We start from the raw sequence: 13080 nt of genomic DNA on the forward strand, positions 1-13080 counted from the left end.
CCACAGGAATAGGGAGGACAAAGGGGAGGAAAGCAGGCAGAAGTGGGACTCTCCTCTTGTTCAGTTGCAGGTATGGCGTGTAACCCCTGGGAAACCCAACAAGTGGCTGATGGGCTTGAACTTAAGTGATTCATCTGAACTTGGCAGGATCTAGCCTATGGCAGCTGAACTGAAGGACTGGCATAGGATCCAGTCCAGGAGATAGAACTGGTAGTTAAATGAAAGGCCCTTGACGTCCTGGGACTCATTAATTTCACAGAGCAACCAATCAGAAGCAGGAAGCAAAAGGAGCTGCAGACTTATCGGAGGAGATGGGGAAAGGTAGCCGGAGGGGCCCTGCTTCTGGATGTGCTCTGCCATCAACACCATCACCAGAGTGACACTGGGTGTGAGCCAGGCATCCCGCCAGAAGCTGTATGGGCATCCTCACAGGTGAGCTTCTCAAGCACCTTGGGAAGCTGGCATCATTAACACCCCCAGTTTTCAGGTGACATAAGGAAAAGACTGAGTGGTGAGTGAACTTACCAAAGGTCACACAGTTAGCACACCTGGGCCCCATTCCCAGCAGGCTTGTAACAACCATGTTAGCTATTCATCACAGTCTGAGTTGCTCTAGACTGGAGCAGGCCTGGACCTGCCACAACAGAGGGCAGGACTGGTGGATCCAAGAGAGACAGAGGTGGGACAAACTAGAGTGGCTGAGTCCAAACCCAAGACCCTGTTTGGAGGTAGGAGCAAGCAGAAGCTGTGCTTGTAGAGCTGGGAAGTGCAGACCTGAATCTTCTGAGATGACAAACAGCTCTCCAGGGCAATGTGGGAGATCATCTGCACAATTCATGAGCACCTACTTTTTGCAAGGTGTTGAGCAGGTGTGAAAGAATACACCATGGAGCTCATCTTCTTGGGAGGACCTGACTCTTGCCCAGGAAATAATACTAGAAGACAATGTAAAGAAACCTGGCAAAGGAAGAGCTGACATGTTGATTGCACGAGCAAGGTCATCTATGTGTCTGAACACTGTAAAGAACTATAAGAGGGAGAGGGTGAGTCTTATCAGGAGCTAGAATGACTGTAGGATCTCAGGAAGCAAGGAGATTGGATCAAAAGTGGGAAATCAGATGGGGAAGAAGAGGAAGAGGAGGAGGAGGGCCTACAGTAGCAAAAAAAGAAAGTGAAAGTGTTAGTTCCTCAGTTATGTCTGCCTCTTTGCAACCCCATAGACTGTAGCCCACCAGGCTCCTCTGTCCATGGGATTCTCCAGGCAAGAACACTGGAGTGGGTTGCCATTCCCTTCTCCAGGGGATCTTCCCAACCCAGGGATGGAAGCTGGCTCTCCTGCATTGCTGGCAGATTCTTTAGCCCCAGCCCACGCTAGGAATAGAGGTAATAGAGGCTGAGGTCAAGACAGATGTGTAGGAGAAACCTTAGAAGTCTTTGGTCAAAGGCGACCCAGACAAAGGGCTACACCATGATGTCACCAGGAGAACTTAAGATCAAGCAAGGCAGGGACTCTGACTTCCCTTGTCTATTGCTTTCTCCCCAGAGCTTACTTAGCACAGTACCTGGCACAGAGAAGGTGCTCAGTAAATTTTTGTTGACTGAAAGAATACCACCCTCGTGCCTGTACACAGTGATGACAAACTGCAAGTAAAGGGGTTCCCAGAATCTATATGCTGAACCAGACTAGACAGATGCATGTCTAAATGAAATAGGATGTTAATGAGCATGCACTAAAAGGGCATAAAGATCCTGAATGATTACAAATAATAAGTATTTACCTTATTTTCCCTCCCTTAACTCTTCCTTGAAATCATAATAAAGTAACACTTGGAGTCCCACATCAGTGACTATGGAAAACCTCCCTCCATCCCTTCTTCCCTCCCACAGTCCGGCCACGGCCCACAGAAAGGCTGCTTCAGCCTCATGCCAAGGACATGGATTTTCAACTTCATGAAGCCCCCCCATATAGATTATGAAACCAGTCTGGTGGCTCATGACTTGTATTGTCTTTAAATAACAGAGGAAAAATAACAGAGCGTTGCAGGTAATGGATAATTTATATGAAAAGTTTATTGATGCATGTGATATATCTGTGTACTGGCTTTCAATATACTGTGTTTTTCTCATAATAAATACACGAAGGACACTGTACTAGAGGGACAATGAATTCCAATACGAGGACGTTTGTTTTCATATTCAAGCTGAATGACCTCTGTTTTCCTGGCTAAATACAACCATCAAAGGTGCTGCTCTTTAGGCCAGAAAACTTGCTCCATCCTGAAACATCATGAAATTCTCTGCAACATACTAAGTTCAGAATCAGTTCCCTCAAAGTAGCATCACACAATCTTTTTGAAAAAAATTAATTTATTTTTTTTCCAGTTACAAAAATAATACACACATTAATTCAGGAAACTCGGAAAATAGAGAAGAGCACAGAGAAAGAGAAACTCATAGATAACCCCACTGTCCAGAGATGCCCACTTTATCATTTCATCATTTAGGTACATTTGGGCATATGTTAATGTACACACACACACACACGAGTTTTTGTAAAAATGATCCCATTCCATGCACACTACTATGAAAGCTGTGACTTTTCACTAAGCACAGGATCCCAAGCATCTTCCACTACCACGTGAGTTTTACTGACTACATAGTATTCCATCTACAGACTTGCTCAGGAACATCCCCATAAAAGGCCCAGACAAACCCTCTGCCTTGAGGAAAGATGACAGCTGCTGAGAGATGCCCTCCCCCACTGCACAGCTAGGGCTGGCTGCTTCCAGCTCCAGAGAGGTTAAGGGCTCCAAGGACAGGATGCCCCACTCTATGTCCCTTATTTTACTTCCTATTAAGTCAGAGCAGGAGATGCAGACACAATTTTCACCATGCTCCCGAATGGCTTTACTGGCAGAGCCACAAGCTCACTAGCTAATTTTTAAAGAATAATAAAAATGCCCAATGGGATTAAAAAATAATAATACTGAGAATGTTCTGCTATTGATGCACAGTCAAGACAAAGTGTGCTGACCTTCAAACGTATCTCCAGCTAAGGCTGGGTTAACCTGCATACCTATTGTAATAGCTTCGGAGGGGGGCATCTCCTGGGGGAAAGGAACTTACTGGAACTTCTAGCATCTTGACACAGCATACAAGTGGAAGGAACGTTGTTAGGGAGGAAGAAGATCTGCATTCTAGTCATAGCCTTGTTACCTACTAGGAATGGGGCCTCAGGCATATTCTGACTTCTGTGTGAGCCAGTTTAAATGGGAGGAGAGGGTAGATGAGATGGTTCATAAGACCCCTCCTGGTTCTAACAGGCTTTAGTCTAATAAAACATGACCGATGGCAGTCTCGTGAGTGAGCCCTACATATATGTGAACATGCACCCTCATGCTCAAGATTAGAAATCAAGCTTTAGAATTTTCTAGAGTCCTCTCAGGAGTACCCCATTTGTTCTACTGATTCTCCTGGGGGTCTCAAGAAAGTTTAGCAGCTCACCAATCTTGAGGCACTTTCTGTAGAAACGTGCTTACCCAAAGTGGGTCATGAGTGCCAGAAATGGTAAAATACAATTCTGGCAATTTCACCCTTGTCAGCATCAGTCAACCAATATGATCACTGAAAGGAGCATCGTCTTTGATTATCAAAGAATTTCATTTGCCTTGCTTTCCCCCTGCTTCATTACCTGCACAATTGAGAGTTATGGGCAGTTCACCCTTCCAGGTGCCCTGTCCTTTCAGATATATTATCCTTGTCATGCAAACGTTCCTGGGAGTACATGCTGTATTGTCCCTGTGGCCTTCTTACCATCATCCACTGGCTTTATGATTGTACTGTGAAAATGAAAAGCAATGCAGTTTATTGAAAAGTTTTTAAACGTGTGAAATATACTCTTGTTTATTCTCTGATTTGACTCTCAGAAATCCACTAACTTTTAAGCGGTCACTCTTCCCCATGACTGGCATCGATCATAAGGGATGAGACAGGTCTCTTTGCTCCTGGAAGGGCGGCATCCCATCAGGGCGTCTCTTCTCCGTCTCTGTCCATTTCTTCATGTTTCTTTAAAACTAATTAGAAGAGTCAATAAACACGCCCGCCAATTCCCTTAACACACTCGGAAACACATCGGCCTGCCCTTCAGACCTGTTTCTTGTTCTGTTGCTCCAAGTATTCCCTTACCTGCCTTTGTCAATTGGCATTCTCGACAAGTTCGTCATAACTTCTCAAAGTGTCAACTTTTCCTCTGTTCATCGTCCTTGTTAAAGATAATTTAAAATTAGAAAGGCACGTTCCCAGCCATTACAGAGTCAATGCTAATTTCATTCTCTTTTGCACATAAGTCTCCTTCCCTCTAGAGATTCCCTTCCTCGGTTCGCAGCCCCCACTCCCCAGCCCCCAAAAGGCAGCATCCTTAATCTCTGTAGGCACGACCCCCTTCCCCTGTTTCACCACTCTTATCTTCCCTCCTCCCAAATACTTCACCCAGTGAAACACACTTTAGTATGTGGTTCTCCTTCCTTCACACCACTTCTGAGAGAAATGTCTGTGTCTGGAGATTGTAAAGTCACCTTCAGGAAAGAGGCATACAGTCGGCTGTCAATTAATCAGGATAAGACAGAAAAAATTACAATGTGTGCATTTCTGCTTCTCGGTACATGCATTTATGCTTTGGGGATCAAGAGGATTTCTGCGCACAACCTAAAATTCGCAGCGATACCTTTTTGTTGGGCTATAACGAATTCTCTACCTAGCAGCAATTCTCTACCTAGTCATTAATAGTCTGGATTATTTAAAACAGTGATTACCATATTTTATTATAAATTCAAGTGTTGGTCCCTCCTGTTTTTCCCCCATTCCGTTTCACCTCTATTCTTTGCAACCTGTCTGTTTCTGCTCAGTAGCACCCTTCACTTATAAGTCAAATGACTCTGTATGTATTAATTTTTAGTCCCACATCGAGTTTGACATACAGATTTTAAACCAGTTTATTCTCCCCCATTAGGCACAGAACCAAACATCACCATTCTTGTCACGTACACAAGTCCATCAAGTTTCAGAGTGTCATTTATACACTATTTTATTGCTTCTTACTTCTTTCACACACGCCTACCACTTACGTACAGCAACTTCACAACATTCATATTTCATAAACTTCATCAGTATTCAGCCAAATCCTCCCCCGAAGTAAGCTAGGTATTTTTAACAGTGTGCTGCCTCTTTCACAGGCGTGAGAATCCTGTACTGGGTGGTACCCTTCCTGGTACCCAGAAAGGACCTCATTTATCATGGTCTGTTCACGGATGCAGGCACTTCCTAATTGTTTTCAAAAACTTCATGATCATTGATGATCAAAACTCCAATGCCCAATCACGCTGTTAGAGATGACTGGAGGCTGGCGATTATAAATCCTCAACACCTTGATTATTCCTCCTTGTTTTCAGCCTCAGACTGAGCTCCAAGGGAAAGCAACATGGGTGTAGCAACTACCTGGGAGGGCCTGGAGGCCTCCAGCACTTCTCAGACTGTGTGAAACCTGTCCTCTCCATTGTTGTGGGCCCTACAGACAGTGACTCGGAGGCCGCATTCTGTGGACAAGACAATCACCAGGAGACTGCAGGGCCACGCCACTGCCAATGTGCCACAGCACGTAATGTGATGAGACGGTTTGTAATAATGATGTGTCAGCGGAGGCCATAAACGTTATGTTAGGGGAAAAAATATGTTCTCCCACCAACACAAGGGAATTGCTACCTATAATTCCTTTTAACATTAGCACGTACGTAAGAGCCAGACCTGGAATGGAGCCTGCCTAACCCACGGGCTATGGTACATTTATACTTCTTTATGCCTCACTCCACTTTTCTAACCATTTCTTCAGACTATCTCCTTGATGTCTTTACTCCAAAAGCAAAGTAATAACAACAACAAGGCTGTCACAAAAGAACACCAAGACTCCCAAGCTGAATTTTCAACAGTACGATATCAAAGATATCACAAGATAACTACAGACGACCACTAAGTCAGGTGGGACAGCGCTGAGAAAGTCAGCTCTTGATGATATGGTACCACACTGGTCCGGTGAACAAAGGCCTAAGCTTGGACAGAGAGCTTCCTCTGGGGAAATCTATATGCTCTTTACTGACATTTTTGAAACTCTTCCTTCTAACTCTAGAATTTCCTAACTTTCAGGGTTGATGAAACCCTTTCAACACATATAAGGAAGAAGCAAAAGTAGTTGATATTTCTGTGTACCATTACACAGGGGAAAACTGCATGTTATGGTAATACAGCACATAACTTATTTGTAAAAACAATAGCTTTCCTAAATTTTTGAGAATGAGTTTACATCTTCTAGAGAAAGAATTAGAGTCCAGACTTGGATTGAAATTTTAAAGTAAAAACCTCAACTAACCAGAATCAACTAACTGACACGAATTTCTATTCTGTCACTTGCAACTCAGAGAGCAAGGGAGGCAAATAACAAAACAGACAGATATTGAGGATTTAACCAAAAACAAAGAAAAGATTTCCAAGCTCGAATCAGGACAGATTTAGCCCAATCTCTAACACCGTCTCCATTTACAGTTCTATAATGTACAATCAGAACTCATCCTCAGAACAGTGACCCTGGGGTACCCTGCTGCTGCTGCTGCTGCTGCTAAGTTGCTTCAGTCGTGTCCGACTCTGTGCGACCCCATAAACAACAGCCCACCAGGCTCCCCCGTCCCTGGGATTCTCCAGGCAAGAACACTGGAGTGAGCTGCCATTTCCTTCTCCAATGCATGAAAGTGAAAAGTGAAAGTGAAGTCGCTCAGTCATGTCCAACAATTCGCGACCCCATGGACTGCAGCCCACCAGGCTATCTGCCCATGGGATTTTCCAGGCAGGAGTGCTGGAGTGGGTTGCCATTGCCTTTTCCACTGCAGTACCCTAAGGATCCCCAAATCTCTAAGAAAGATTCAATTACATCCTCAGTGTTCTTCCCAGGGCAGGAAAGGGGACCAGCACACTTTCAAAATACATTTGACAAGGAAAAAACAAAAAATGCTTCTGCTCACTGTGCCGGAAAAACAAATTCATCAGTGATGCCTTGGTACTCTTATAGAAAAATCATGGTTTATTGTATCTTAATCAATGCTTGAACACTCTATCTGGAGGGTTCTGGGCAAGCATTAATTCACAAGGATTCAATTGTATTTTTCTTAACATAACAACTTAATAAGATGGGTGAACATTTTAACAGCTCATCTCAAATCAACACTTGCCCTTCTGAATGAGATACCAAGGGAAAAATAAAACAGATCCTCATTTAAAAAAAAAACATTTATTTTAAATGATGGAAGGGAGAACATCTTGGAGAGACAGAGAGAAGCAGAGAGGAGGTTGTTCTTAAATTCTCAGCAAAGAAGACAGTCTTCATTTTCAGAAAGGGACTGCACATTTTGGCTTGGTATTCGCTCTGGCACCTGAAGGCCTTTCAAAGCAGACTCTTCTGGCTCTACAGGAACCTATCTCTAATCTGGGATGAATGGGTCAGGGGTCCCCTCCAGGAGGAAGGAAGCTGTCTACCTCAGAGTCTCTGCACACTGGCTTGTACAAGACAAAGAGGATACGACATTTGAGAACAGTGACATTTTCTATAAAAAAATTCTGCATGTGAGGCAATCACATTGCAACTCTCTCCCCAGATACCTGAAATGTAGTTAAGTATTTTGCTTCCACAGACAGAAATACATAGATGAGCTTAGAAGGAGACTGGAAAAATGGTGGGGGTTGCGGAGAGCACCCTCAGAAAAAGTGGTACATGCTATAATGGACCACACTCCATCAACAGGGTTCTAGGCAACACCCAACTTAGTCAGTCTTCCGACATCACACCACAACTTCCTCAGGGTAAGAAAGGAAGAATCAGGAGAAAACTGTGCATCTTAACTCAGATGTGACAAAGAATATGGCGCGTGGAGTACACCTGGGCTTGCCTGATTCACAGTCCAAAGGCTAGCTCTGGACAGGAGTCAGTTTGCTTTCAAAAATGATTCAGCTGTCACCAAAGACCTTCAGAACATCTGCATCTGGAGGCACTACCTATTGCAATTAACAATCCCGCACTTCCCTACATCCCTCTTAGTAGTCTGGTGTAGAAACAGCAGTATACACTGTACCCCCCAGCTCTACCGACTTGAAAACACAAGCTTAATGTCTCTTGGTGGGGGGGGAGGTGTCCGTCCCTGCAGCCTTCATATTTCAGTTTCAGAAACAGAAATGTTTTCTAAAGCCAAGGGCTCCTCTTAACACCAGAAGATTTTGGAAAATTCCAGCAGGTGACTAACATTAAAAAAAAAAAAGTCTGCCATAAATGTTTTTAGCCACTCAGGATTTGACTTCTGGATTAATAATTCAATTCTTTTTAAGAAAGAAGAGGGAAGCAACAGAAAAGGTTTTCATAATCATCCTCAACTGTATTTTCTAAAATTATTCTATTACATTTTTAAAGGGTATAATTATAAATGTTTTTATGAGCAATTTACTGGAAAATGAAAGTCCCTTCGTTTAAAAAATAATTATTCCTTCCCCCGGCACAGAATTTTATCCCAGTCAGTAGCTCTTTCAAACTACAGGGCATCATTTGTTCACTGCGGAGAGCCAGGTCCACATAAGAAAAGCTCATCTGAGAATCAATCTCTAGAAAATGCTCGAAATTGCCAGGCAAGAGCACCGACCAGAAAGTGAATCAGCCAAGACTGAAGTGGTGAATTGTGGAGAAGTACTTTGAGAGGCAAAGATTCCTGTGGGTCTAGAAGTCCTCAGGGCTACAACTAAACTTGTTAACTGATTTTAAGTCAATCTAAGCTCAGCTTCCAGGGGGTTCGATCTCAACCCAACTGAGCTTTTCAGTGTTAATCCCATCTTTTGGCTTCGATTTTTCCCTTAGGTCAGCCTGCCCTAACAGCCATCCACCTGCAGCACCGGTGTTCCAGACCAGCGGTGTGGCACACAGTCCCCGGAGGATAACTTTAGGGAGGTAGAATGTGTAAGCTTCTGGCATGCATATACTAACGAGATTCTGGAAGAAGGTTTTTAACAACAGTTATGTCACAAGGCTCAGGGCTCCCTGAAGTCCCTGAAAGCCTTGTTAAATTAAAGATTCACTGTGGTTCTTCCGCTTCATTCTTACTTCCCATGTTGTCTCCTGCCTTTCTTCCCTTTCACTGGGCTGAAAAGATGGGGCTGAACAACAAAAGCCATCATTAAAAGCACCCAGAAAACAAAACAGTTCTGCTGAAAATGCTAACATACCCTGCCCCGTTGTAAAAAGAAGGGGAGGCCATCTTTCAGATTATAAAGTCACATATTTGATTTTGGAAGTGCAGGCACTAACGGTGCACGGTCCATTCACCCGTGGATTCCCAGGAGTTTGGAATCCAGCAATAGCTTCAAGTCTACCTAGGTAATGTCTCATGAGGTCACCTCAATGTCATGAGAATCCTGACCACAATCTCTGCAGACTGCAAACACTGGCTGCCTGGAAGCTAACCCTGCTAACTCCCCAGAAAGCATCCCCCAGATCAGATAGTGGCTCTCTTCACCCAAGGCCAAGGACTCCACTCAACCCTCCTAGAGGTTGAAAATGCTGATTTTAAGGTGATGGTGTTTGCTTTTCCTTTTGCGTTGTGTGCCTGTATGCTTTAAGTATTAAAAAGGCGTAATCACCTAGTGTGTAGGTTAATTTCTTTCCGATATTGTAATTTATGCAACATTAATACTGGATGCCAGCTCCAATTTTCTTGCTGCTTACACTCTGGGAGCCGACTTGCATATTCTGCCAATTCCATTACATCATCTGAAAACCCAAACATTTCCCATTTTCAAATCACTCTCATCTACTGAGCATACTTACACATTCCCTGTTTTTCTCCCTAGCTCACATGCACAAAGATTGGTACCCCCGAAGAGCAGACGGTACATCTGAGGTTAAAGTCTGCAAATGCACATAATTTCTGGAAGCTATTACTACTGCTGTGTTAGCTAAAGGATGCCTCCATCTCTGACCTTCCTTTTCCATTCAGACTGTTATATAACCGAGTGCCTGCGTGCAGGATGTGAGTTGAGTGTTTGGGCCTTACCTCCTCTCCCTCCCCCCATTAACTCTCTGGAGGGATGGACAAGAGGTGGGTTCAAAGAGGAGGGAGTTGGGGGTGGCCCACTAGGGGGCAAGGGGATGTGGGTCAGCAGGTCAGTTGCACAAGATGCATCCTATCTGCACTTTGTCCCTCTTCCCTTGTTGCTGAGCCTCCGGGGCTGGTGGTACCGAGAAAGCCCCATCGGTTATGTAATTTGCAAGAACAGCAAGTTACGGATTTGCTAGTCGGTTCTGCAGCCTGCCACCCTGATCTCTTGCAAGAACACCTTCTGGCAAGAATGACACCTGAAGATGCTAATAACACACGGGAGGGGGATGGCTAAGACAGAGGGGGTGGCAGCACAAACCAGAAATTAGTGCGGCTTCCTACATACTATGTCCCCCTCTTCCAAAAAAAAAAAAAAAAAAAAAGCCTCAGAAACACATGAAGGGGATTTTCTCCAGTGTTTCTGATTAACCCTGTTACATAACCCGCTCGCATTCCAAATCCACCGTCTCAGGTCTAAATATACTCTTTGCAGCCAAAAGCTCTCTACACACAAACTCGCAGAGCTAGCGGCAGGTCCCGGCCCCCCGCCCCACCCCCCCTTCCTGTACTCCCGACCCTCGCTGCCCCCTCCCTCTCCCTTAAATCGCGGTTTGATGTGTTCGCTCTTCCGAAATCGCCTTTAATTAAATGTTTTTCGCGTGTGTCATCCTGATGGCTTTTACTGTACTCGAATTCCGTGAATGGGAAAGCGCCTGGACAGGGGGTGTGGCTAAGGTGGGGCGGGGGGGCGGGGGGGAATACTGTAAAACAGCCAGCACATGATCAGCCATATTCCTACCTCCAACTCTAACATGAGAGGAAAGGAGGGCTCTGGGGCCCCCACTTGCCTCTCCCAGCTCTCCCCATCTCTGCCTGAAGCTGAGTGGCAAGAGGAGGGGGCCCGCTGGGCCAGTGCCCAAGCCAGGGTTGGTGATCTTCTCTGTCCCCCAGCCCTGGGCGGCTCGTGCGAGCTGGCTTCCTCCAGAGTGACAGGCGTGATTTATACATTATTTACAACAGTAATTAAAGCCGTAGCTTCCTCCTGTTCTTTATAAACTCTGGGCGTTTTCAAATAACCCCCCACCCCCGAGAAAAACCCCACATCAGGTTCCCATACTTTTAAGAAAGAGGAAAGAGGGTGAGCTTCTGCCAATACTCCACTTTAATCAGAAAAAAAAGCAAGGAGGGGTCATGGAGCCGCCCCCCCCCCCACACCAAACAAACACAGACACACGCACACAGATCCTACAAATGAAGTGTGTAAAAAATTGCCCGGGGCGGGGTGGGGGACATCGATCGCACTATCTAACAAGCATTCAACTCGCACTGACCATTCCCAGGTTCTTGAAGAAACGCTTAGCGAGGGAAGGATTTCCCAGGGCAGAAGTAAGTTTGGGTGCCTTGCGATCTTTCTTTTTCTGCTTGTTTGCCTTTGCAGACGCTCACTCCGAATGCGCGTGGAGCGCCCCACAGGACCGCCGCCGCCGCCCCGGGCGCGCTGACGCGCACACGCCCCCCGCCAGCCTGGGCGCCGGGCTGCGAACCCCGGGTCTGCAAACTTGCGCACCTCCCCTCGCCGCGCCCGCCAGACAACTTAGCGAGCACCTCACACGCCCGCACCCCGCTTCCCCCAGCCCTATCTCCAAATCCCAAATCCATGGCTGTGCTCCAGGGAAGGTACCCACGACGCTCCCCCGCCCCAAGTCCAGAAGCGCTCCCTTTCCACCCCCCGGCGGGGTGCTGCCCAGATCTCTCACTTCTAACGCCCCTTTCACCTCTGCGGGGGGCCGAAAACCCACCACGTCGCAGGCTGCCCGGGCCGAAACTGTCAAGAGGAGAAAAGGTAAAAGGGGAGGAGGATGGCCATCAAAAGGATTTTTTTTTCCCCCCTTCTTAAAAGGACACTGCCGCTTTAAAAGTTTCTTTCCCGGGCCCCCACTCTCCGGTCCTCCGTATTTTGGGGGAGAGTATTTAATTTGAGCAACGCGGCTTTCTTCCTCTCTTTGCAGAAAAAAATCAAAGCCAGGGGGTGAGCCCGCCGGCTGTCAACCCTCCTGCCGCCTCCCCCGCCCCCCTCTCCTCCCGCAACCCGAGAACGGGCTGCAAAAGTTTGCAACATTTCTGGGGGGCGGAGGGGGGAGGGGAAGGGGGTGCTCCGAGCTCGGGGCGCCGCGGCCGGCTCGCGCGCGGCCCCCGACCCCGCGCCCCAGGCGCCCGCTCCCGGCCGCCCCCCGCTCCGCGCCGGGGCTCCCGCCGCCCCCTCCTCAGCCCCTCTCACAGCCTCCTACCTCTGCTGGTGCTGGAATAGCTCTGTCTGCGCACCGGGGCGGGCGGCTCGCTCTTGCGGGCGGATTCCTGGTTCAGCGGGGTCTCCCTGGAGCCGGCGGCCGCGTCCGAGCCGCTGCTGCCCGGCTCGCTGGCGGCGGGGTCGGGGGCTGCCGGAGCTGACTCCATGTTTTTTCCCAATGTAGAGATCGCTGGAGATGGCGAGCTCCGAGACTCCCTCTATCTTCTGTTTTCAGAGCAACTCTATGGTACCAAAAAAAAAAAAAAAAAAAAGGGAGAAGGAGACCGGGGAGAGCAAAAGGGAGAGAGCAGGCGGCGGCGGGCGGGCGAGCGAGAGCGCAAGGGAGTGCGCGGAGTGTGTCTGGGTGGACGTGAGTGTGCGCCCGAGAGGGGATGGGAGGCGGGTCTGGCCACAGGCAGCGCTAGCGAGAGCTTCTCCAGCCGGCCCCCACACCCACATTCCCCACCCTCCAGACCCCAGACCGAGAGGCGAGGACTGGCTGCCAATTTTGGGAGGTGGGGAAAAGAGTGGAGGAGGAAGGGAGAGCCTCCGGTGCCCCAATCCTCCCCTTTCCTCGGCCCAGGGACAGCAATTAAGATTGGTGAGATTGATTCTGTA

The 13080-nt window shown here is 47.2% G+C and overlaps 1 protein-coding gene across 1 annotated transcript in view; it reads right to left on the minus strand.

The window, feature by feature from the left end:
• The window catches only part of RORA (RAR related orphan receptor A), a 781107-nt gene extending 768478 nt beyond the window's left edge, over nucleotides 1–12629 (minus strand). The window contains exon 1 of the mRNA XM_061157286.1: nucleotides 12464–12629. Within this exon, the coding sequence (XP_061013269.1) occupies nucleotides 12464–12629 (166 nt within the window). The remainder of the gene's footprint in view (nucleotides 1–12463) is intronic.
• Between the last annotated feature and the right edge of the window lie 451 nt (nucleotides 12630–13080).

Source organism: Dama dama, chromosome 12 (genome assembly GCF_033118175.1).
Source record: "Dama dama isolate Ldn47 chromosome 12, ASM3311817v1, whole genome shotgun sequence".
Classification (NCBI taxonomy): Eukaryota; Metazoa; Chordata; class Mammalia; order Artiodactyla; family Cervidae; genus Dama; species Dama dama.